The following is a 26,728-nucleotide window of genomic DNA, read 5'->3' as shown; positions in this document are numbered from 1 at the left end:
ATTAGTTTGACGGGGAATGCCAACAAGCGATAGAGAGGAAAAACTGTCTTAGCATATCCACGAGAGAGAATTTGGCCAAGTATCGACGAGCGCGGAATGAGTTGACCATGATCCTCACGAGCAAAAAGCGCCAGAAGAAGGACTGAGATCGTGAGGAGCTGGAACAACTATTCAGAGCTAATGACACGCGCAAGTTTTACGAGAAGGTGAATCAAACTCATAAGGGCTACACACCGAAACCTGACATGTAGAGGGACGAGGAAGGGGATCTAATCACAAACGAGTGCGAGATGGTCGATAAGTGGAAGCAGTATTTCGACGAGCACCTCAACGGGTGGCGATATAGCAATAGGAGACGCAACGCCAGTTAGTGCTCGGAGTGCCTACAAACGACAACTGCGTGTCGGCTCCCGATTTCGAAGAGATCCGGCGAGAAATTCGTCAGCTGAAGAATAGGACAGAGCATTGTGCGGCGTATGCTCCTTGATCGAAGCGTCTTGCGGAGGGGAAAGTAGGCTCGATGCGAGAGTGCCATGCAGTCTTTAAAATCCTGTAAAACATTCTTCTCGACAGCTAACTAAATAGCAGAAATCATATTGTACGCCAACTTTTGAAAACCATTAGAAAGTAACTTTCATGTGTTACATGAATACTTAGTTAAATAAATTAATTAATTAATTCGAAAGAAAATTCTGCAACATAAGCATTAAACATATTGCTTAAACAAATGGTTTTCTGCCTAATAACCTGGTCTCCCTCGAGAGGCGAGTGAACCTCTTAGGTTTAAAACTTCTTTAATAAAGAAATGCCTTCCCCCCCCCACCCCCCCCCCCCCCCCCACTGACTGTCCGTGCTTCATCTACAATCACTATTGGACCAACTTGCCACAATATGCAATGGCCAAGAAGAATGTGTAGTTGCCTACGCGGATGACATAACTATAGTCATTCGAAGTATCGAAAAAGTGGAACATGTAAGAATATGCTTCCACGAATTTGGTAAAGTGTCTGGTGCTAAACTAAATTACACTAAAACTGAAGCACTAGAAATTGGACCAGAATTGCCCAACTAGAACGGATTTGTGAAAAAAAGCACTATAACCGATACATACAGCAAGACCCTATACCGAATGATCTAAGCTACCTTAGAATATATAAAATAATGATGGACAGTCTTCTACAGCGACAGCTGAACGAGCCCGAAGTCAAAGATATATACCAATTCCAAATGCAATCTCTGCCACCAGTAAGCATGACAACACGGGTGGACAAAAACTGGAGGAGAGTTTGGAAGAAAGCAAACCACAAATACTTCAACTCCGACGAAAAATCTGCTTTCTTTCTTTTGATCCATGGAAAATACAACCACAACGATCTTCTGTTCCACCAAGAACGTAGGGAAAATCCAGACTGCACCATATGTGGTGAACGAGAAACCTTAGAACATAAATTTACGAGTTGCCGTAGTAAGACAGAATTATGGCAAGAAGTTCAGAGATGTTTACTAACAATAACCCAGCAAAATCATGTACAGTTTAAATGTCTTCATTACCCAGAATTATACGAAGTATCCACAGAAATGATAGGAAGATTATTAAAAGTTTTCATGAGATTTATAATGTATTCCTTAGAAGTTCCTGACAATTTGAAAACCATTACTAGTCTTAAGAGTTATATTGTTATGTACACATAGAATCAAATAAATCAGTCTGTTTTAGTAAAAAAAAAAAATTAAATAGATTTAATATAGATACACAAACATCATTTGGATAGTTACGAAATCTGATGAGAACAAAAAGAAGTATTATTATTCTCTAATTGACAAAACTATTTCGCCCTTAACCGAAATATACTGAAATATAACTCACACTTACTACTTGGTACATTTTAGAAAGTGATAAACAAATAGTACAATAAACCAAGCATTCAGCTGTGCGCTGTGACAGCAAAAAAAAAACCGCAGAAGTCACGAATGACCTAGTCTGTTAAAGTGACATAATCCAACAAAAAAAAAGAAAACTTGCCATGAAAATATCATGGATCTTGAATGTTTTATTACGTAGCTATTCCCGTTGACTCACTGTTGACTACTCTCCCCTAAACAACTTTTTAGAACATAGCGGGCTTTTAAAATGCAATCGAAAAAAGTAATAAGCGGATTTGTTTAGTTTTTAGGTGTTGTTCATAGAAAAAATATAGTATTCCGTTTGTTTGAAGAGATAGAGCCAAGGTATCTTCGATAAAGTTTCTCTAAATTTTATTTTCTCCAATTTTGCCGAGAAACACGTTTTGTTTTTCCTAATATAAGGCCATTGCAAATCATATTTAAAGTTTTTGTCACCCCCCCCCCCCCCCCCCGTGGAAATTAGCTTGAAAAATCGGGCGGCAAAAAAATAATTTGTAGGATATTAGTCAAATTTCTTTTTATAAAATCAATTGTCTGTGGGCTCTACGGTCTGAAAAACTCGAAAAATGAGTCTCCGAGTTGAATTAACGCTTCTAGCACGAAACAGAAATGGAAATTCTAACAATGGAATTCCTTCGTTTTTGTCTGTTTTCGTATATTTTTGCATAGAAAATAATAACGTATATATTATAAGCAAGAATAGATTCGGTTTTCACGTTTAAACCTTAAATAAAAATTCTTAAAATTCATGTTTGTTTTGCTCAATTAAAAAATTCACTTTGTTTTTTTTTCGCCCCCCCTTCAGTGGCCGAACACCGGAAGGACCAAAACTTTATAAAATATTTGTAATGGCCTAATTAAAAAAATATTTTTTTTATCTCTCTTTAAGGTAGATTAATCAAAAGTTTATTCCTGTCAAAAGTTTCCATTAATGACATACAACAACTTTACTAATAACACTAGCTTTTTTAGACGTTTTCCCTTTCAAAATGCTGGGGTTGGCGTTTTTCGCATTTTAAACCACCGTGTCGCGTGCCGTGTATTTGTCAGCAGAATAATTAGTGTAAATTTGAGCTTCTTTTGGAGGCCTGCATTAACCGCTTTACCACCTGTTATGGACATTACTGTTTATTACAATGATTGTTTGATTTTTACTTTTAGCATCGCGAGCGTTTGATAAAATATTTTCATTACTAAAGATATTACCCCAGCCGGAAAATTGTGATGCATCTTTCATCATTTTAATTATCATTAATGGAGCAGCTAAAGCGTTTTTATATATGGTGACAGCGGTGGCATGGACCTGTATTGTATCTTGTGGAAATCTTGTTCATCGAATATTACTAAGGTAAAGTTAGTCAATTTCAATGCAAAAACAATATATATTTTTTATTTGTAGGTTGATTGCTTGTCCGTTGCCACAGGTATCATCTACACTTGTTTTTTTTATTCAAAAATTTCCTCTCGCTATTGGGATCATATTAATATCTGTAGCATTCACATCGTCTGGCAGTGTCGCGTTATCATGTGCATGTTTTATATATTTTATCAAGGTAGGTCTGCTCGTTGTACAAAGTCTTGTTTCAAGACATTATTTGATCCCGAATCTTACGATCTGGACAATATACAGGGGTTAGACAAAATGATCGGGACATGTAAAATTTTGATGAAATTCATTATTGATTTACAAAGGGAATGTTGCTACATCGTCGTAATTGCCTATTCCCGTCCTACCCAATACAAATTATTAACAATATCAGCATTTTTATGACACACAATGCAAAATTAGTTATTCCCTAATATTTTAGTTTGTTGTCTATCATACGCGATCAATCAAAGTGAGCTGAGATCTATTGCGGAGTTTCCACCTATTTAAAGTCCCACGCGAAAATTATTAGCGTGGTTATTTTCTGCGTTTACCACGCATGTTTGCAATTTAGCAATTTGAACTATTCGTTATTGCCTCCCCACTGCACCCCTCCTTGCGTGACAAGCATATTTTCAATGTATTTAGTACAGGATAATTATTATTAAAAAAACTACAAGGTATACAGCCCTAAGGGTTGTACGAAAGGGTGACGTAGAACTGTGTCATATAACACTCATTATATTGATAACATGTTTTAATCGATGAAGTATAACTTTATGTCTGATCATTAAATCAAAGACTAATGTAAACGGCATTTCTGGCATATGCATATTTGAGTATTTGAGTGTTTATTTGTTAAAGAAGAGCGAAATATTCTGATTTAATTCTTCATTGAATCAATGGTGGTTTTGAAAGAAAAACCGTTTGAAATTGTTTGGTGGCCCTGAAAAGAACTATGTTTGAGCTGATAGCACTTCTTAAAAATCAGTACTATAATTACTGTTGCCAATATATAAATGGATGTCGCTATTCGGTCCTTTAGACTCTAGGATGATGGTTGCCCGCTAATACAGGAGTGATAGGAAATACCAAATCACTGTAAAGTAGAAATGGATTAGTTTTATCAAAATACTGACCGTCCGTCAGTGCGATCGTGCGGTAAATGAGCAGACGGCGAACCTAGTGTGCGATTTTATAGTCACTGGCACTGCCGTTGCTACTTGTAAGCTAGTGTAGGTATGGGAGAAACCAGATCGGCTGCTGCTGCTGCTCAAATAATTATCCGAATGGAACGTTAATCATTTAGAAAGTGTAGAAAAATCTTTCCATTCTTCAATTACTATAGTTCTTATAAATACTGTTTAAGACCACAACGGCCTACTGCTGAATTTGCTGCCCGTCAGTCGAAGATGACATTAATTGCCGCAAAAGTCCTTGGATTTGCCTCCAATTGCCGCCAAAATGCTATCGTTTTTACCTCCCAATTTCTATCGGTGTTGCCTCCGATCGCTGGTGTTGCCGCCAAATGCCGTTGCTTTCGCCACCAATAGCCGTTGATGGTGAATACTGACCGTCCGTCAGTGCGATTGTGCGATGAATGAGCAGACGGTGAACCAAGAGTACCATTTTATAGTCACTGGCACTGCCGCTGCTGCTTGTAAGCTAGTGTAGGTGGTGGAGGAAACCATATCGGCTGCTGCTGCTCGAATGATTGTCCGACACTGATTGAGCAAGCTATCGAACAACTTCGCATGTCTGCGATGGGGATAATGCAAAATGTAATGTTAAGTGCATCGTGTGGGATTCACGTTAGCCATTGCCCTCTGATTCCGCTTGTCTTCGGGGTCGGTGTTCCCGTCAATAGCCATCGATGTTGCCGATTGGATTGGAAAAGGGGTGTGGCTTACAAAGTGGTCTCAATGTTATCATTTAGATCCCAATCCTTTGGTGTATCTAATTGTCGTCCGTGCCTGTGAAGCTAGGCGATAACAAGGGAAATGTATGGAAAAATTCGACCTTGAATCTTTACACACATTTTCACTATTTAGCGTATAAAAAATTATTATTAGTATGTTACTATAAAATTTCTGGACATTTTATCTATCCAACGACATATTAACTGTTATGTTTCGTTCAGTAGTATAGTAGCTATTAGCGTTTGAAATATTTCATTCAAACGTTACACTTCTATTTCTCGTTTTTACAAAGTGCTACCCAGTCCCAGTATAGTAAACAAAGACGTAGTCCTACGTCAAAAGGATTTGCGTAGGACTCGATAAATTGCTGCCAGGTGCAATATTTAAATGCTTTTTATCATTAAAGAAGTCCTGCCAGCCAAATTTCCTACGTTTTTTCGTACGACGAAGAAGACAATCTCGACTAATCGTTTTACTTTTCGTCATTCACAAATGAAAATAACTCACGCAAGGCATTGCCGTTATTCTACAGCAAGGAAAACTTGCCTGACCTGCAGAAATTTTGCAGAATAAAATTTGTCACGCCGTCCTACACAAATACATGCGCGTTAGCTTCGTAAACATTGTTGTGATTTTTAGTTCGGACGATGAAAAATTTTGATGGACGGATTTTAAAACGGTACGACGAATTTTAGAAATAAAGTCAGTTGCGTAATTTCAATAATATGTTTTAATAGTCGCTTTTCAGTGATTTCAAAGTTCACGGATCGGAAGGTAAGTGTGTTTTGGTCAAATCAGCACAAGAACTTTTGGAGTATTCATTAAATCCATCCAACAAATGATGAAAATTAGAATGGCTTTACTTATTACGATGGGAATTAGAAAAAACCCTATTTTATTCCAAAACTAGATTTCATTTCCAGGCGATTGGTCGAAGAAGAACGGAAATCCGACGAAAAACAACCGAGATATGGCCATTTTAGTGAAATCAGCAGAAATGTTGCCAGTAATGTCTTACCTTTATGACCATTTTAAAACATGACCAAAACCATTCCAATATGGATGTCAAACTTTAAAAATTGACGAGGGTTGAAAATCCTAAAGTTTGACACCCATTTTGACAATTTCGATTTCGAATTTTCCCTGAAACGACCACTTCCGCCGGGATACCTACAACCTGCTACAGGGTTGCCATGGCACGCTGCGGACCTGGGGATGCTTCCAGTGTCAATGGTTCATAAAAACTTAACGTTTGATGCTCATATTGACATGGTTTGCGTTATGTCCAAAACTGGCCAGAGCAATAGATGTTACTAGTACTGATTTTACGAAAATGGCCGTAACTTGTTTTTGTCTCGTCGGATTTCGGTTCTTTTTTCACCAATCGACTGGAAATGAAATCAAGTTTTGGGATAAAATATGAATATGAATAAATTTCCATGTAGAAAAGATATAAGCGATGAAAAAATCAGTTTTTGACATACCCCCAGATAACCCGGAATATCTCCGACGTCCGCTGACCAGAGATGTCACATATAATTTTGTGTTTTTTGTTGTAAAAATCTGACAATCTGTATGGCAAGGAAAATATCTGTGCAAAAATCTGTCCAATGCAAAACAATGAGAGAGAAAGAGATAGAGAGTCATTTTACTGACTATTTTCGTCTCTTTCACTCTCATGTAAAAGCTCAAAAATCTGTTTAATCTGTGTAATTTGGCGAAAATCTGTATTCTATGCATACAGATTCTGTACAGGCGATTTCTTTCAAATATCTGTTAAACACAGAATAATCTGTGCATGTGGCAACCCTGCCGCTGACTATTGCGAATCTTGAAATATTTAAAAAATCAGAGAGGTTGTGTACAAGACACGACCGCATATATAGGTGACGCAGGACTACGTAAGTCTCTTTGTAGTGATAGTAGCATGTATTCATGCTTGTAATCATTTGATTCTTCATGTATACATGCTATATGCAACATATATACAGTCACCACAGTATTATGGGCCACCCAGTATTATGGGCCAGTTTATCCTTTACGTTAGTTTTATACATAGAAAACTAATATTTAACCATCGAGTATGAATTTAATAGACAGAAGCAACATTCCGCTGCATGCTTGACAGCAATACACTTGGTTTAATGTGCTAATTTTCCTAGTTTTCCGATACCCCCCCCCCTTCCTTTCCACCCTTCCCCTTCATTCCCGAAAAAATCCTTCTTCATTACTTTCCCTTACCGTCCCTTCATCAATTGTAGAATCGTTTCAAAAAAAAAATATTAATATATGCCTGACCGCATTTCAAGGTCATGACTAAAGTCACGAGTTTGGTCAATTTTCATAGGAACGGAGCCTTTCTCCGAAGAACCGCGCTGAGAAACGCGGACTAACACGCTTTCGGACGAACAGCGTCACACGCAGTACCTTGCAAGTCGTAAGGGCCTGCATAGTGTCGTCGTCCTGAAAGTAAAAAGACGTTAGATTTAAACTTCTCAGTCGGTGGTTTCTACAGTAGGTGAAGGAAGAGGCACAATTGTGTGTCTAAAAATAGACCAACCCATGTCGCGCTATGGTTAATAAGGGAGGTTGTGCAGACCTTTTGTCCAGCACCTCTGTGGTTCAAAGGTACACGGGTACCAGTGAGCGACACGCCCTGGCAGGTGTTGTGGGTTCAAATCCGGTTATAATCTCTGATTACAGCTTGGTTCGACCCATGCACCTTCTAGCATTGGACAAAAGATAGGAGTCACAACGACAACTTGTTAAGCATAGCTACCTATTACCCCCCCCCCCTTCCTTTCCACCCTTCATTCCCGAAAAAATCCTTCATTACTTTCCCTTACCGTCCCTTCATCAATTGTAGAATCATCGTTTCAAAAAAAAATATTAATATATGCCTGACCGCATTTCAAGGTCATGACTAAAGTCACGAGTTTGGTCAAGTTTTTTTTCTTTTCTTTTATTTCAGAGTTCGTGTTCCACTAAGAGGCTTCAAAACTATTGACATGTTTCTCACTTTTCTTGAATTTCATTGCAAATTGTCATACATACATACATACACACATACATACATACATACATACATACATACATACATACATACATACATACATACATACATACATACATACATACATACATACATACATACATACATACATACATACATACATACATACATACATACATACATACATACATACATACATACATACATACATACATACATACATACATACATACATACATACATACATACATACATACATACATACATACATACATACATACATACATACATACATACATACATACATACACACATACATACATACATACATACATACATACATACATACATACATACATACATACATACATACATACATACATACATACATACATACATACATACATACATACATACATACATACATACATACATACATACATACATACATACATACATACATACATACATACATACATACATACATACATACATACATACATACATACATACATACATACATACATACATACATACATACATACATACATACATACATACATACATACATACATACATACATACATACATACATACATACATACATACATACATACATACATACATACATACATACATACATACATACATACATACATACATACATACATACATACATACATACATACATACATACATACATACATACATACATACATACATACATACATACATACATACATACATACATACATACATACATACATACATACATACATACATACATACATCGCACACATTGAATACAATCAACATTTGATTGATAAGTTTTGATTTCACACGTTTTAACGGTTTAATATACGGTGCTTAAGTGTTAAAGTTTGAATAACTTTTGAATGAACCGTCCGATTTTAAATAACTCGGTTTCATTTGATAGATTTCAGCAACAATTTTCAAATAATAACAAAATGTGTGATGTTTTTCATTGAATTAATTCTTAAATGTTACAAAAATAGGTTTTAAATACTATTTTTTCACATTTCTTTATGCAACTTTCAAACTACAAGTCCAATCGTCATGAAATTTGGAAGTTAAGGGTTTGTAAGGCTCCTCTTTCATATGCAATTAATTTTGTTCAAATCGGTTAAGGGATCTATGAGATAATGAAGTCCCATATTTTTCGTATTTTTATACATAACTTTTGAACTAAAAGTCCGATCAGTATGAAATTCAATAGCGACCAACGGGACACCTAGACCTTTCATTTGACACTAAGAACATTAAAATCGGTCCAGCCATCTCCGAGAAAAGTGACTGAGATTGAAAGCGTCACATACATACACACATTTACACACACACAGAAAATGCTCAGTTTTCGAAACTGAGTCGAATGGTATATAACATTCGGCCCGCAGGACCTTCTTTCCATTTCCGGTTTTCCAAGTGATTTCTATACCTTTATACTATATATTTATATAGTAGAAAGGCAAAAATGTGTTTGAGTATTTAAAATATTTATAACTTGATTCCCGTAAGTCCTACAATTTTGATATGTTCAGTAACTTTACATAACTTTACAGGACAAACAACTTTTCTGAAGACACAATATTTCTAAAGTCAGTATTTAAAAAGTTAGATCTCAACGCCATCTATAGGAATAAAAATACAACTACTTAAAATTTACAGAAAGATGCGAAATTTTATAACAAACAATGTTGCTGAAGACAATAAAGCTCTACGAAGCATATGAAAGAAGTTATGAGGTTTTGTCCGAGCGCCGGGCCAATCTGCCCCACTGTGGAACGGTGAAATGGATGTCGGATAGTTACCAAGTTGACAATATTTATAAACTATGTCCAAGGCGTTTGATCTGGTCAGCATAGATGCAATGACTGATGTTCTACAAAAGTATGGAATTGATGACGTCTGTTTAGAATGGATCTATTCATACTTAACTAATCGTTTACAGTATGTAAGACTACACAACACTAATTCTAAAGTATTTGTAACGAGCTCAGGAGTACCGCAAGGGAGACATTTAGGACCTCTATTGTTCGTTGTTGCTATGAATGAACTTCCAGATATGCTAGTCGATGTATTCGTATTAATTTATGCTGATGATGTAAAAATATTTATACCGTGATATGAAGGATTGTACGATTCTCCAGGAGAACTTAAATCGGTTTCTCCACTTCTGTGAATCGTTTGGGCTAAAAGTAAACGTTTCCAAGTGTAATGTGATTTCATTCGGTCGCAGATCCAGTAATATTGAGTATGAATACCATCTCGGTACAGACGTAGTTCCAAGGAAGACTTGCCATTGTGATTTAGGTGTGGAAGTGGACAGTGAATTAACCTTCAGTAAACATATCGAGAAAATTGTAACGAAAGCGAACTCTTTATTTGGCATGGTGAAACGATTCAACCGCGAACTAGTTAATTGTGTTTTGTGAGCTGCTACATTGGCGACGAAAAAAAAAAGATTTACATGAAAAATTGACTGAAAGTTCTTCGAAAATTGAAGGAAATATTGAAGCAAGGCGTAAAATAAAAGCAAAGAGTAGAAGTTAAATCAATTGGAAGACGAAGCATTTCAACAATTTTCAAGAAAAACTTAGCGGAAATTTTCAACTTATCAACATGTCCATGGTAACGGAAATTTATTTATAACACTAAAACAATTTCCACCACTTTAGTTGAGGAAAGGTATTCCAATGGAAAAAAGCTAATGAGAACTGAAATGAAGGGAATTGATAATTATAGGCCATTTAGGTAGATAAATGTAGGGAATAAAGATTTCAGGCCATTTATCTGAAAGCTCACAAAGGTGAGCTAACGATATAGTCTCAAAATGAAGGGAACATAAATTCCAGGCCATTTAGAGAGTTAAATGAAGGGAACAAGATTCCAGGCCATTTAACTGCAAATATAAAGAGAGACTAAGCCTCTGAATAAATCTATTTAGACAAATACCGTTGGAAATTCTAAATAAATTAAAATAATGATAGAAAATATCGTCATAAGAAAAATTATTTAGAAATATTTTAATTAAAGCTGAATTTCATAATACTGCCATTCTATTAGTCTGGTGGTGGACCAACTTCTACGCGATGGGAAGAAAGGCCAAATTTTTGCATACTTAGTGCTAAAAGGGGTAAAAGCAAAATCGTGAGCTTAAACCGTCATTAGACATTACCCTTCTGTATCGATAGACTTCGCAGCCGGCTGTTAGAGTACAGGAAAATTACAGGCCAATGTGTAAGGATCCTACTGACTCTACCTAGCAAGCACCGCCTAGCCGAGACTCGAACATAGGAAGACTGGCTTGTAAGACTATCATCATACCTCGAACCAAACTGGACGGTGAAAGGGCTAAACAATCATGATGAGTTATACAATGCGCTAATGTGTTTCGGGGAACCGGACGTTAGGAAAGTTGCAAGAAATGTAGAACTGATTGGAAATGTTCTGGATAATCGTTATCGATCGGGCTGCTATGGAAAAATTAGATGATTATTTCCCACCTAAAATGTCTATTCAATACGAGAGAAACAAGTCCCGTCAATTAAAATTCAATCGGTTCTTACGTTGAGTAAAATTCAATCCAAATGAAAAATTGGACCATTATGTTCTATGGCTGAAAACGCAAGCTTCAGCGTGCAATTTCGAAAATCAAGTCAACGAAATGATTGTGGACCAAATAGTATACGCAACAGAAACCTACTGAAATATCTGGAGGCGGAAGTTACTCTTGAAGAACTGCTGAAGTTTGGGCGTACTCATGAGTCAGTTTCCGCACAGGTTCAGGGACTCCGTTCCAAGTCAACTGCAATTGAAAACTTTAAAGATTTAAACGCGGTCTAAAAATCGAATAATAGTTCGTGAAAAATTAAAGGTTCCTGTACTCGTTGCTTAGAAACGCATATTTTCAATAATCAAAATTGTCCTGCTCGTGATTCTCGATGTAACAATTGTGGATAGCTAGGCCATTTTGTACGTTGTTGTTGGAGGTCGTGGAAAATCTTTCACCCGTATGCTAAGAACGATAACCAAAATGGTGCTAATAAGAATTTATAATTCATTCGAGTAGCAAAGCAATCGTTGACAAGACAACACATATTATGCGCCCGCTCTTAAAAGTATAAAAGTATTTTTTTGCTCGCGTTCAAGGTTGTTAAATTGTAGCTTTGTGCATAGTGCCGTTTGTTTCGACACGACACAAGTGAAACTCTATTTAGCATCTCGAATTTTGTGCTATTGGCCCACATGTGAGCTGCAGACATAGCAGCACAGCAACGGGCATTGCTATTTTCTACCGCTACCGGTAACAATTGTGCCGTACACGCGTACCCAGCAGAGGCATCGAACGACATCACTTGGTGCTGATCTATTGTTGGTGCACACATCGCTTAGGCAGGAAAAGATCAACTCACCTATCAGCCGGTTTGGACTGTGTTGCGTGAGAAGTATTGCAATCTTCTTATATATATATATGTATATTTTTTTTAATTTTTTTAAATATATTCTTGTTTATTTAATACATTGCTTCCCCGTTAAATTGATACCCTCCCCCACCCTACATCCAAGTTTTTTTTAAGTTTATGAGCGGTAGAGCTTATAGCTTTCGCTAAAATAGAAAACTTCAACGTTGCGATGTTTGTCGACGTCGAGACGGATGAGGAGGAAATAGATGAGCTAGATATCACAACGCTTAGCTCACCACTTCTGAACTTTCCACCCAGTCCTTCAGTCGCGGCTGGTCCCCCACCCCCGTCCGGCCCGCCAACCCCGGACCACCAGACTACCCAACGGATTAAGGCTTACCCGGATGACTCAAAGGCCATTTATTGTCTTCTTCCGGCCCAAAACGAAACCCTTGAATATTATACAAATTAGCAAAGACCTGGCAAAACAGTTTTCGGACGTAACCGATATAACAAAGGTGAGACCGAATAAACTGCGAGTTGCCGTGAAAAGCTTGAAGCAAGCAAACGCAATTGCTAGCTGCGAACTTTTTACGAGAGAGTATCGCGTGTACATCCCTGCCAAGGATGTAGAGGTTGACGGTGTAGTTTCGGACGGAAACCTCACCATCGAATACTTTTTGCAGCATGGCGTTGGCTGTTTCAAGAACCCCATGCTGCAAAAGGTAAAGGTGCTTGACTGCAAGCAATTGCATTCAGCATCGGTCGAAGACGGGAAGAAAATATTTTTTCCCTTGGAATCCTTTCGGGTAACTTTCGCTGGATCTGCATTGCCAAACTACATCCTTCTGGATAGGGTTCGTCTGCCTGTACGCCTGTTCGTACCGCGGGTCATGAACTGCCAGAACTGCAAGCAGCTGGGTCATACAGTCACCTACTGTTGCAATAAGGCACGCTGTAGCAAATGTGGCGGCAATCATGCGTAAAACGCTTGCAATGAGAATACTGAGAAGTGTCCTTACTGCGAGGGAACCCCGCATGATCTTGCGGCATGTTCCGCGTACAAACAGCGCAAGGAAAAAATTAAGCGCTCCCTTAGGGAACGCTCTTACGCAGAAATGCTCAAGAGAGCCGAGTCCATGACCAACGAAAATATCTATACCTTTTTGCCAACCGATGAGGGTACTTCTGACGAACTGCTCGAAGGATGTTCGTATGCCATGCAAGAAAGCTCTAGGAAGAGAAAAACAATTAACTCTCCTCGACTTACTCGCAAAGGACTTAAGATATCCCCGAACAGAACGTAAAATACATCAAACTTAAAGAAAAGCGGTGAAAAAAATCCGAAGCAGGTACCTCCAGGGTTGCAAAATTTGAAATCAAACCAGGAATACCCACCGCTTTCTAGTGCACCAAAAACCCCTGGCGCATCGAACTTACATTCAGAGAACAAATTGGGAAAGGGATTTTTGAAGCTCTCTGACATTGTGGACTGGATATTTGAAACCTTCAATATCTCGGATCCACTCAAAAGCTTTCTACTTGCCTTTCTTCCCACAGTTAAGACATTTTTGAAGCAACTAACAGCACAATGGCCCCTCTTTTCAGCTATCGTATCCTTCGATGATTAATACGTCGAACAATGCTGAGAACTCTATCGCTGTGTTACAGTGGAATTGCAGAAGTATCATCCCCAAATTTGATCTTTTCAAACAATTATTAAATATTTCCAACTGTGACGCATTCGCGACACGCTCAGTGAGACTTTTTAAATTCAAGTAACGATCTCAGCTTTCACGATTTTAACGTAATCCGACGAGATCGAGGATCACATGGTGGAGGAGTACTTCTAGGGATCAAGAAGTGCTATTCGTTCTTCCGCATAGACCTCCCCTCGTTCTCGAATATTGAAGTTGTCGCCATTCAAGCTAGAATACAAGGAAAGGACCTTTGTATCGCTTCAATATATATCCTTCCAGCGGTGCGGATTGAGCAGAAGCAACTTTCTGATATTGCAGAATTGCTTCCCGCACCTTTGCTAATTTTGGGAGATTTTAACTCCCATTGCACACAATGGGGGTCGCTATACGAGGACAACCGATCCGCCCTTTTTAATAACCTGATTGACGACTTCGATATGGCACTCCTAAACACTGGGGAAGTGACACGTATACCTAATCCTCCAATCCGCGCAAGCGTACTGGATCTATCTCTTTGTTCGATATCACTAGCGTTAGATTGCAAGTTACCCGTCTAAATGTCTAAGTTACTAATGGTTACCCGTCTGTAAATTCAATCAATGTTACATATGACCTCACACGCAATATCGATTGGAAACACTACGCGACCATAATCTCGGAAAACATCGAATCGCGCGAAGAACTTCCTCCGGAGGAAGAATACGAGTTTATCACTGGCTTGATCCTCGACGCCGTGTCTCAAGCTCAGACGAAACCGATACCCGGGAAAACGATCAATCGGCGGTCTTTCACCATTTGGTGGGACAAAGAGTGCTCGGAAATGTACGCGAAAAAGTCTCTGGCGTATAAAGACTTTCGAAAACTCGGTTCGATAGATCTGCTCAGGAAATGCGAGGTACTGGAGAGACAGATGAAGAGCTTGATGAAAGCGAAAAAACGCGGATATTGGCGCCGGTTCGTGAACGGTTTGTCGAGAGAAACAGCGATGAGCACTCTTTGGAGCACCGCTAGACGCATGCGGAACCGTAACGTTACGAATGAAAGTGCGGAGTACTCCAGCCGATGGATTCTCGACTTTAATATTTATTTTGAAACGATGATTCTACAATTGATGAAGGGACGGTAAGGGAAAGTAATGAAGGATTTTTTTTTTTTTTTTTTTTTTCCGGGAAATGAAGGGGAAGGGTGGAAAGGAAGGGGGGGTAATAGGTAGCTATGGTTAACAAGTTGTCGTTGTGACTCCTATCTTTTGTCCAATGCTGGAAGGTGCATGAGTCGAACCAAGCTGTAATCAGAGATTATAACCGGATTTGAACCCACAACACCTGCCAGGGCGTGTCGCTCACTGGTACCCGTGTACCTTTGAACCACAGAGGTGCTGGACAAAAGGTCTGCACAACCTCCCTTATTAACCATAGCGCGACCAAGTCACGAGTTTGGTCAATTCTCGACTTTGCCAAGAAGGTCTGTCCGGACTCTGTCCCGGATCCTTTCGCGACGCGTCCTCCTCGACTGCAAATGAACCTCCGTTTACAATGGTAGAATTTTCTATAACTCTCCTCTCTTGCAACAACTCTGCTCCAGGATTAGACAGAATTAAATTCTACATGTTGAAGAATTTGCCTGACCCTGCCAAAAGACGCTTGTTGAACCTCTTCAATAACTTTCTCGAGGTGAATATTGTTCCGCAGGACTGGAGGCAGGTGAAAGTTATCGCCATTCAGAAACCCGGGAAACCAGCCTCCGATCATAATTCTTATAGGCCGATTGCGATGCTATCCTGTATCCGGAAATTAATGGAAAAAATGATCCTCTTTCGCTTACATAAATGGGTTGAAGAGAATGGCTTACTTTCAGATACCCAATTTGGCTTCCGCAGGGGCAAGGGAACAAATGATTGCTTAGCGTTGCTGTCTACTGAGATTCAACTCGCCTACGCCCAGAAGGAGCAAATGGCATCCGTGTTTTTGGATATCAAAGGGGCCTTTGATTCTGTCTCCGTAGAAGTTTTGACTGAGAAACTTCACTTGCAGGGACTTTCACAGATTTTGAATAATTTTTTGCTCAATGTGTTGTCGGAAAAACGCATGAGTTTTACACATGATGATTTGACAACATCTCGAATTAGCTAGATGGGTCTTCCCCTGGGCTCATGTCTAAGTCCACTTCTGTATAATTTTTATGTTAACGACATTGATAGTTGCCTCGAAGAGTCATGCTCATTAAAGCAACTTGCAGATGATAGCGTTGTTTCCATTACAGGATCAACGGCTAACGATCTGCAAGGACCTTTACAAGATACTTTGGACAATTTGTCCAGTTGGGCGTTAAAGCTGGGTATCGAATTCTCCCAGGAAAAATCAGAGTTGGTCGTTTTTTCTAGGAAGCATGATCCAGCACAGCTTCAGCTCCTACTTATGGGTAAAACGATCGCTCAGGTACTGGTTGACAAATATCTTGGTATCTGGTTCGATTCGAAATGCACTTGGGCATGCCACTTTAGGTATCTGATTCAAAAATGCCAACAGAGGATAAATTTTCTTCGTACAATTACCGGAACTAGGTGGGGAGCTCACCCAGGAGACCTCACAAGACTATACCAAACAACGATATTGTCTGTTCTTGAATATGGATGTTTTTGCTTCCGGTCCGCCGCTAACACGCATATTATCAAGCTAGAAAGAATACAGTATCGTTGTCTGCGTATAGCTTTAGGCTGCATGCAATCGACCCATACGATGAGTCTCGAAGTGCTGGCGGGGATTCTACAGTTGAAGAATCGTTTTTGGGAATTCGATGTGAGATTATGAACCCACTAGTAATTGGTAATTTCGAAAGGCTGGTCGAACTTCAATTTCAGTCTAAATTTATGATCCTATATTTTGACTACATGGCTCAAGATATCAACCCTTCTCATTTGTCAATTGTCATTTGTTTATTGTTCAGTAGTGTAAGGTTCTACCTTTTAAAAATACTACCTCCGGCTAGTCACAGTAATTACAATTATAATGTTTGTTTTAAACTAGTCACTAATAAATTAATTTACAAATCTAACTACGGTTCCAAAAACTTATGCAGCCACTCTTAAAAATTGCTTCCGATGAAGAACGTTTTACTATGGGAGGTAAACTATTCCAATTAATAACACCTCGAACGAACAGTGAATTGGCGTAACTCGTTGTATTGTTTGCAGGAATCACTAAATTTTGTAAACGACGGCGGTGTGATTGTATCAGTTTTCGATGCAGTATGGCCGGGGTTTGCGTAGACATTAATTTTCTCAGGAACATGCAGGATCGATATGCGTAGAAAACTTGTAGAGAACATCGCAGCAAATTCTTCTGTAGATGGCTTAGATGGTCATATCGGGTTAAACCATATACAAAACGTACGCAGCAGTTTAATGCCACATGTAGTCGATCAAACGAACTTGCACTGAGGCGGACATGGAAGATATACCCGAATAAAAAGTGTGGCAGGATTAACGACTTAAAAAGTTTCAGCCTAGTGTCGACCGGCGCAGCAGAAACACTGGAGTATAGTGTTCGTAGACCAGCATAAATCTTCCCACACTGTTGGCCTATTAAGCCGTCCCACTAAAGATCACTCTGGAACGTATACCCTAGGTTGTTCACACTGTCCGACCACTCAATGATCTTATCGTCTATCTTGATGAACGATACCGGAGACACAGATCCAATTTCTCGTCGTCGTCGACTTCTTATAAACAGCGCTTTACTTTTGGTAGGATTGATTACAAGCCCACTTCGCCGTGACCACTCCGAAATTCTTTCTAGGTCCGCATTCATCATCCTGGTTATTTCCAATGTGCAGGGACCAAGACGACTGATGTATAGCTGTACGTCATCAGCATACATCTGGATGGAACAAAACTTAAGAACCGTCGGAAGATCATTTATGTAACAGCAGAACAGCAACGGTTCGAGGACAGAGCCTTGCGGTACACCAGATGTAGATACGGCGCAGCTGGAACAGCTACCACCACAGTATACTGTCTGTTTTCTGCCTTGTAGATATGCATACAACATGTTCACAGCCGCAGAGGAAAAGTTAAATTGAGCCTCCAGTTTTGACAGCAATTTCCGGTGAGGGATAATGTCAAAATCCTTTGAAAAATCTAGCAGCAGAAGAATACCAACTCCTTTTTTATCGACTACCGCTCCTAAATCGTCATGTACTCGTAGAACAGCAGTTTTAATGCTTTGACCTTTACGAAAACCAGCCTGGAATTCAGTCAGTAGGTTGTTGTTTTCTATGTAGTGCGCCATTTGTTGCTTAAGAAGCTTCTCGAAGGATTTCGACAGTGCGCATAGTATGCTGATCGGGCGTAGATTTGCAATGTCGTTCAGATGAGCCTTCTTTTTCAGTGGCAAAATCTTCGCATGCTTCCAGCATTCTGGGAAAGTAGATGACTCAATGAAGACATTGAACAAGTGAGTTATATGTTCAATTACCAATGGTAAAATTATCTTTATAAACTTGATCGGTAAGCCATCCAAACCTACTGCGTTCGACTTGACTTTCCAAATGGCATTAATAACCTCCCAGCTCTGCACAGGTCGAAAAGAAAACTGATACGGCGAATACATTGTAGCTCTTGGAGGAGCTCCTTCCAGAGTATCACTTGTTGTATAGTTGGACAAGAAAACGCCATTGACTTCTTCAGGGTCGAAGTCGTGTTGCTGTGACTCCTTATCCTTGCCCACACCTATTCGCTTTACTCGTTGCCACAAGACCTTCGACGATATCCTACTGTCCAAGTACTGCTCCAGAAACTGTTTCTTGGCACGCGCAACATGTGCATTTGCACGGTTTCGTAGTTCCTTATAACGCTGTCGTTTATCGTGTTTCAACTCGGGTGCAGCCCTTAACCAGTCTTTGTACGCTAAATCGCGTTCCAGCAGAGACCGCCGAACACTGGCAGTAAACCACTCATTCGATTTTCGTCGATGGGCGTTGGTACGAAGGGGTATACACCAGGGGCGGACTGGGAGCCAAAGGGCCCACCGGACCTTTGATATTAGGGGCCCCAGTTTGCAATATTCTCATGTTAGTAAATTAACACAAAAAAAGACGTCTACTCTAAAGACATCAGCGTTACAAGGACAGTAAATCGAATGAATATGGGCTCTATTTTGTAAGTCATGTCGTGCAACTCGACTCGACTCAGGCACTGTCGAGTGTCGAGTATCGGGAGAACGGGCAGCATAGCGGCTCGATGCTCGAAACAAAACAAACTCAATCGTTATTAGAACCGAGTTACCAGCTTTTAGCATGTGCGTCATATTAGCGGTTCACGGTACTTTAGTTTTGACGCATTTTTCTTCAACCCAATCTTCGCTGCTTTGAGTTTTAGTTTGTTCAGCCACCACCCCAGATACTGTTCTATCGACAATATCCATTTTATTGGGAAAACAGACGAACTAACTAGATTTGCTGAAGATTGTGCCTGTGTGTTGCTCCTTTGATAACATCCTGTAACGGCATGTTAAACTGCCCACATAAGGAACCATTACGTTGATAAAGTCCCTTGCGAGGTTAGAATGGCCATGATTTTACGGTTGAAGGTATCATACGCAACTTTGAAATCAATGAAATAATTGTCCGTTGAATTCTATATTCATGGACTTTTTGGAGGATCTGCCGTAGCGTGAACATTTGATTTGATTTGCGTGATAAATGATATGATGTCAATAGTTCAATATATATGAGTAGCTTACTGCGTCTACACGTCAGAACAGAACAGTTCATAGTGCAGGCGATTCCCGTGCCGAGTCATAGCTATCCCTGGGATTCAACTCTTGGATTCTCCTATAAGAATCATGCTTCTATAAGCAAGGTATTCTGTGCGAATCCTAGAATTTCTTCACACGATTTCAATGTGAGGAATGCCCGAGCCTCTGCGCGAATCTTTTTGGTTCATCCTGGTAGAGCTGCGGAAAAAAGAACTCACCGTCTAAAAACGCCAGTACGAAGAGCACGTGCTCGCCAGTCCAGAGGAGAGGTTCGTCAGCAACGACACACGGAGTTTCCACAAAACGGTCAGGTGCAAGAATTTTGCCATGCCTGTGATGTGCAATGATAGTGCTGGCAACCTGCTTACTGACCAAACGACGGTAGCAGCCAGGTGGAAGAGTATTTTCAGACGCTGTTGAATAGAGAAGTAAACACGAAGATCAGCATCTTCAGGATAAGAATTTTGAGCGAAGGCCAAGCTGTGGAGCCGCCAACACAGGAGAAAGCCAAAAGAGCAATCAGTGAGCTGAAAAACGGTAAGGTTGCTGTAAAGGATGGTATCCTGGCTGAACTTCTAAAAACGGGGAGCGAGCGCCACCTCATTGTCAGGAACAGAATATGGGAGGAAAATAAATATCGGAGGAGTGGTTGATTGACCTCATTTCCCATAATTTTAAAAACGGACATCGACATGAGAGTAAAAACTATCGAGGCATTACGTTACTCAATTTTGCCTATAAGGTGCTCTCCCTATTCTGTGTTTTAGACTGAGTCCGTTAGCTGAGTTCTTCGTTGGCGAGTATCAAGCTGGTTTTCATGAGGGTTGCTTCACGATAGATCAGATATTTACCATGCGTCTAGTAACTGACGAGTTCCGGGAGTGCAACTTGCAGACTCATAATATTTTTATGGATTTCAAGGCGGCATACGATTCAGTCAAACGAAATGAGCTGTAACAGTTAAGGCTAGGACATGGTTTTCCCACAGGACTAGTTACGTTGATTCGTGTGAAGCTGGATGAGTAAAAATTATGAGTCAGAATAGCAGATGAGACCTCACGTGCTTTTTGATTTTGCGGAGAACGTCGATATACCAAAATCAAAAGTAAAGCAGCGAAAGAAGCCTTTAGGTCATTTATTGAGAAATTGGGACTTACCATTAACACCGCCAAAACGAAGTACATGGCGTGGAAATCCAAATGGTGTTGGTGTCGAAGAGGAACTGAATATATTTTGGTATGCTCTTACAACGATGTAAGTCGCAAAATAAAACGACTAATTACAGCTGCGAATTGGCCTTTACGCAGGCATTACATTTTGTAGCTGAAGTTCCGTAGCTTGCAAATTCGCGTAAAACAGATGCTCTAGAGAACACTAATCCTCTCGGTGGCCCTTTACGGACATGAATCATGGACGCTAAAAGAAGCTGATCGAAGCTGAGTCCGGCCGAATGCTTGGGGTTTTAGCGTAAAATTTGGCAAAATCCAAAATGGAGTGTAGCGCAGACGCATGAACCACGAGCTATCTTAAGAATGCAAATATGCTGTTATAATGAAGATAGCACAGTGTGGCAGTCTGCGCTGGATTGGTCACGTGTCTAGAAGGCCCGTCGAAAGAGGAGCCAAAATTATTGTAAGCAGAGAATCAAGAAGAGGCCGTATACTTCGGAGTAGACATCGCTCTTATAGATGTGTGCTATCGAGGATGATGCACGTTCAGCTGGTGTTCGAGAGGTTTGAAGAAAGGTAGGACCATAATTCATTCGGCGCAGGATCGATAACGAACCGTCGCCACTGAAGTAAACTGAGTATGGAGCTTAAGCCGACAGTTCAATATTTATAAGTAGTCAAATAACTGCGGATGAAATACTAATTCTAATTTTAAATACTCAGAATTGAAGCTGGTAATATTTTCGGAGCTTGGACCCCAACAGCTCAACTTAAATGATTTCATGAATCATGGGGCCCCAGCAATCGAACATTCGTGAGTCATGGAAAAAGTTTAATTGAAAGAAAAATTTTGGTTTAAAGTTCGGGGCCCTAATAGTCCCATTCGAAGCTGAATTTTCAATCATCAAATCGGTTGATTTCATAAATCATGGGGCCCCAGCAATCAAACTTTCGTGAGTCATAGAAAAAGTTTACTTGAAATAGAAATTTCGGAAAGTTCGGGGCCCCAACAGTCCCATTCGAAGCTGAATTTTCAATCTTCAATCATCAAATCGGTTGATTGAATGAATCATGGGGCCCCAACAATCGAACTTTCGTGAGTCATGGAAAAAGTTCAATTGAAAGAGAAATTTTGGTTCAAAGTTCGGGACCCCAACAGTCCCATTCGAAGCTGAATTTTCAATCATAAAATCGGTTGATTTCATGAATCATGGGGCCCCAACAATCGAACTTTCGTGAGTCATGGAAAAAGTTCAATTGAAAGAGAAATTTTGGTTTAAACTTCGGGGCTCCAACAGTCCCATTTGAAGCTGAATTTTCAATCATCAAATCGGTTGATTTCATAAATCATGGGGCCCTAACAATCGAACATGAAGTTCGGGGCCCCAACAGTCCCATTTGAAGCTGAATTTTCAATCATCAAATCGGTTGATTTAATGAAACATGGGGCCCCAGGAATTAAACATTTGTGAGTCGTAGAAAGAGTTTAGCTGAAATAAAAATTTTGGAAAATCTCATTTTGTGTAACAACGAAATTTTTACTGGGGCCCACCGGGCATTTGCCCGGTTGCCCGGTGGGCCAGTCCGCCCCTGGTATACACAAATCGTGGACTGCCTTAACGTGATAGTTAAAATACTCGATCGATTCATTTGGATTTTCATTGTGGTATAAATGATTCCAGGGAATAGAAAGTATTTTGTTTTGTAGCCTTCCCACATCGAAATTTACATAATCGCGGTATGTACTCACTTGAGCGGAGCACTGAACTTCAAAGTCAACTGATGCAAAGATAAGATCATGCTGCGACAATCCAGGAAAGCTAACCTGTCCAAAACGTAATATTTTTTCGTGCATGTTAGCAGCCAGGAGGTCAAGTTGTGAACATCCTCCACCATGGAAATATGTTGGTTCTTCACCAACCGACGTCAGCGAAAAATTTCGAAGCATGGATTCGAACTGTGTGCGCTTGCTACTTGGACAAAGCATATCCATGTTGGAATCCCCAACGATGAAAATATTTTCATAACAGCGAGATCGACTAGTTTTTCAAATAGAAAGGCCGAGCAATCGTTAATCGGTGAGTTATACACAACCATCAGCAGAATTTTTTCCCCAGATATACGGAACTCTAATGCTAAGCATTCGGTTTGACTCGATGATTCCGCTGTGAGCACAGTATTAAAAACCTTAGAGCAATTCAAGTGTTCTCTATAGTAGACAGCAATTTTGACACCATTCCTCATCGAGAACTATTGGATAAATTGGGAGCACAATTCAACTTCTCTTCTGCAGCTGTGAACTTGCTCCAGTCGTATCTCCAAGGAAGAAAACAAACGGTGTTCTGCAATGGCCGCTTCTCGAATATGGTAGAAGTAACGTCTGGTGTACCCCAAGGCTCAGTACTCGGCCCTTTGTTGTTCTGTTGCCACATAAATGACCTTCCAACGGTTCTCAGGTATTGCTCTATCCAAATGTATGCTGATGATGTTCAACTCTACATTGGACGACTCGGCCCGAGTATGCGCGATATAATCAGCAGTGTGAATGAAGACTTAGAAATGATCTCTGATTGGTCTCAGCGAAATGGCTTGGTGATTAACGCTGACAAAAGCAAGGCATTGTTAGTTACAAGCAGATGTCGAAGAACTGACAGGTCAATGTCATCGATACCCGACATCATGATGGACGGCAAGAATATTCAGTGGTCAGAAAAGGTCAGTAATCTGGGATTTATATTCCAAAGCGATCTTCAATGGGACGGCCTAATAACGCAGCAGTGCGGAAAGATCTACGCTGGTTTGCGGACGTTATATGTGTGTATGTCTGCGGCACCGGTTGAAACCAAACTAAAAATGTTCAAATCGCTAATCCTACCGCATTTTCTTTTCGGAGATGTCTTTCACGTTCGCCTCAGTACAGCCTGTTTCGATCGCCTTCGAGTAGCTCTAAATTGCTGTGTGCGCTTTGTCTTTGGGCTAAGCCGGTATGATCACGTGACCCACCTCCAAAAAAACTTGTTGGGATGCCCGCTGGAAGTCTTCTTCTCGTACCGTTCCTGCGTTTTCCTGAGGAAGCTGACAGCAACACAAGCTCCAGCCACACTGTACCGAAAATTGATACATGCCCGCGGTCGACGTTTGCAAAATTTAGTTATACCGGCAAATAACACCATGAATTACGCCAACTCTTTGTTCGTCCGGGGTGTAATAAATTGGAACCGTTTACCATCTACAGTAAAGCGTGCAAATTCTGAAGTAGTTTTTAAGAGAGGCTGCATCGACTTTTGGAATCGTAATTAGAGAAATAGTTTTAGTTTAAATAATTGTGTAGAAATGTAAGACTTTATTATACTTATCGACAAATCGGAAGTAGCATTTTTAAAAGGGTAAACCTTACGCTACTAGACAATAAAAAACAAACAAACAAACAATTCCACCCCCGCGTCTATATGCTCTGTCATTACGCACAACCTTATAACCTGCGATGCCTATACTGCGATTACTGGTTTTTGAGCTGAGCCACGACTCAGTGAAACATGCTTCAACTTTGGAACCAGCCAGAACATGCCGTATTTCGTCCATTTTCTTGAATTGCCTAGCACACAAACTCTGGGTATTGCCGTGACAGATGTTAAGTTTACCGGGAAACAAAGCCGCGTTTAACACCGCTCCCGGTATGTTCGTCGAGGTGCTGTTATGTAGCGGTAACATTATGTATAATACGGAAAGCAATTTTTGGAGGGCTGCACTATTGCGGAAAGATAATGTATAATCATTTCAAAAACTTTACAATTTTCAACTTTCGATCACAAAAATAAATTGAAACATGTAACATAATAAAACAGCTTCAAAAGTAATCGGTAATATATAGTTACAAATTATCCAGCTCATCCTCGGATCGTACCGCAATGGGGGGTCCATCAACCGTCCGCTTCACGAAGACGACTCCTCCCTTAGTGAATACCATTTTCAGCTTGCCGTTCTTCTTCAACCGTAAAGCCACCGATTTCACCTTGCGCGACTCAGCGGTTAAGCTTTCGTTGATATACACGCGGCGATCCGAGTCCAGTCCAACGTGTCTTAGCTTGAGATCCTGCTTTTGTAGATACGCACGGTAGAACTCGTCACGGGTTATTTTTAATGCGAATTCCAGGACGACGAGGCCGTTTCCTTCCTGCTGACTACCGGTTCCCATGCGCCTTATTTCAGTCTTAAGAATAACAGACTCATTTACCGCCAGATGTCTGCAGATTGCTTTTAAAATTTCGTTTAAATTTTCACCTCGTTGAAATGGGATTCCACTAACTACCAGCTCATTCCGATTTTCCAACGTACCCATTTTTTGGGCTAAACTGTCTACCCTCTCGCTAAGTGTGTTCAAAACGGCATCAGTATGTTGGTATTTAGCCGTGCACTCCTCTTTCAGCGATTTGATTTCGTCTTGCAGCTCCGATTTCACGTCGTCAATCTTGTCGTTAATCTTACACAGCTCACCGCGCACTGTATCGATCAGCTGTTTGGTCTGCATGAACTGTGCCATCATCATATCCATCATACTGTCCAATGTAATTTGATTTTCGTACTCATCTCTAACTGACTTCTCATTAGACGGGTAATCAGTACGGGATCGCTTGGTCGCTTGCGGTGTGGTATTGCTTACACCAGTCGGTGGGGTTCTCAACACATTTGCCATTTCTTGTGTGCGAAGCGGATGGCAAAAAAAAAACAAGCTGCTATGCGTGTATTGTTAACGTATCACGACACGGGCGAATACTAGCAGCCGCAAACACAAATTGCGAGCGTGATACACAATAGCTGTGAAATACAGTTGCAATTGCGAATTTGTAAAGTCTCCGATCGCAAAATTTGCAAACTAATCCGATGCGCACAAACTGGATAACGCGTACAGAAACTACGGTGTATTATACGGATTAAAATATAGCGGTTTTCGGTCGGATAAACAACGGGGGTACTAGACTTTTGAAGCTTTTTACTCCGCAACTATTCTAGATACATTCACGCACGACGGTTCTCAGTATGCACCCGCAAATGTCGCATCACTAGATACTTCTAAGTCTGCTATATTCTTCGACACCACCATGAAAGAAGAAACTTCCGGTATCCCGGATCAACTGCGATCGCAAGAGATCCCCAAATTTTTTTTAATAAATTCAAAAGTGTTAGTTGCGATAAGATGTTTTACACTGACGGATCCTACCTCGACAAGTCCACTGGCTTCGGTGTCTTCAACGAAAACTTTACTGCCTCCTACAAACTCGATGCTCCTGCGTCCATGTACGTCGCAGAACTTGCTGCAATTCAATACTCCCTTGGGATCATCGAAACTATGCCCGCAGACCACTACTTCATCTTCACAGATAGTCTCAGTGCCATTGAGGCTCTGCGATCGATGAAGATGGTAAAGCACTCCCCGTATTTCCTGGGGAAAATACGGGAGCTTTTGAGTGCTTTAACT

The 26,728-nt window shown here is 40.2% G+C and overlaps 1 protein-coding gene across 3 annotated transcripts in view; it reads left to right on the top strand.

Moving 5' to 3' along the window:
* The window catches only part of LOC128738976 (GPI inositol-deacylase), a 666,126-nt gene that overhangs the window by 487,286 nt on the left and 152,112 nt on the right, over positions 1 to 26,728 (top strand). For all 3 annotated transcript variants that reach the window (XR_008412136.1, XM_053834512.1, XM_053834504.1), the window contains 2 exons: positions 3,067 to 3,253; positions 3,305 to 3,458. Coding sequence is in view for 2 of the 3 variants with exons in the window: in XM_053834512.1 (XP_053690487.1) it covers positions 3,067 to 3,253; positions 3,305 to 3,458 (341 nt within the window). In the remaining variant the exon portion in view is untranslated. The remainder of the gene's footprint in view (positions 1 to 3,066; positions 3,254 to 3,304; positions 3,459 to 26,728) is intronic.

Source organism: Sabethes cyaneus, chromosome 1 (assembly GCF_943734655.1).
Source record: "Sabethes cyaneus chromosome 1, idSabCyanKW18_F2, whole genome shotgun sequence".
In the NCBI taxonomy this organism is placed as follows: Eukaryota; Metazoa; Arthropoda; class Insecta; order Diptera; family Culicidae; genus Sabethes; species Sabethes cyaneus.
The sequence above is the reverse complement of the archived record's forward strand: the minus strand, read 5'-3'. Positions and strand labels throughout refer to the sequence as shown.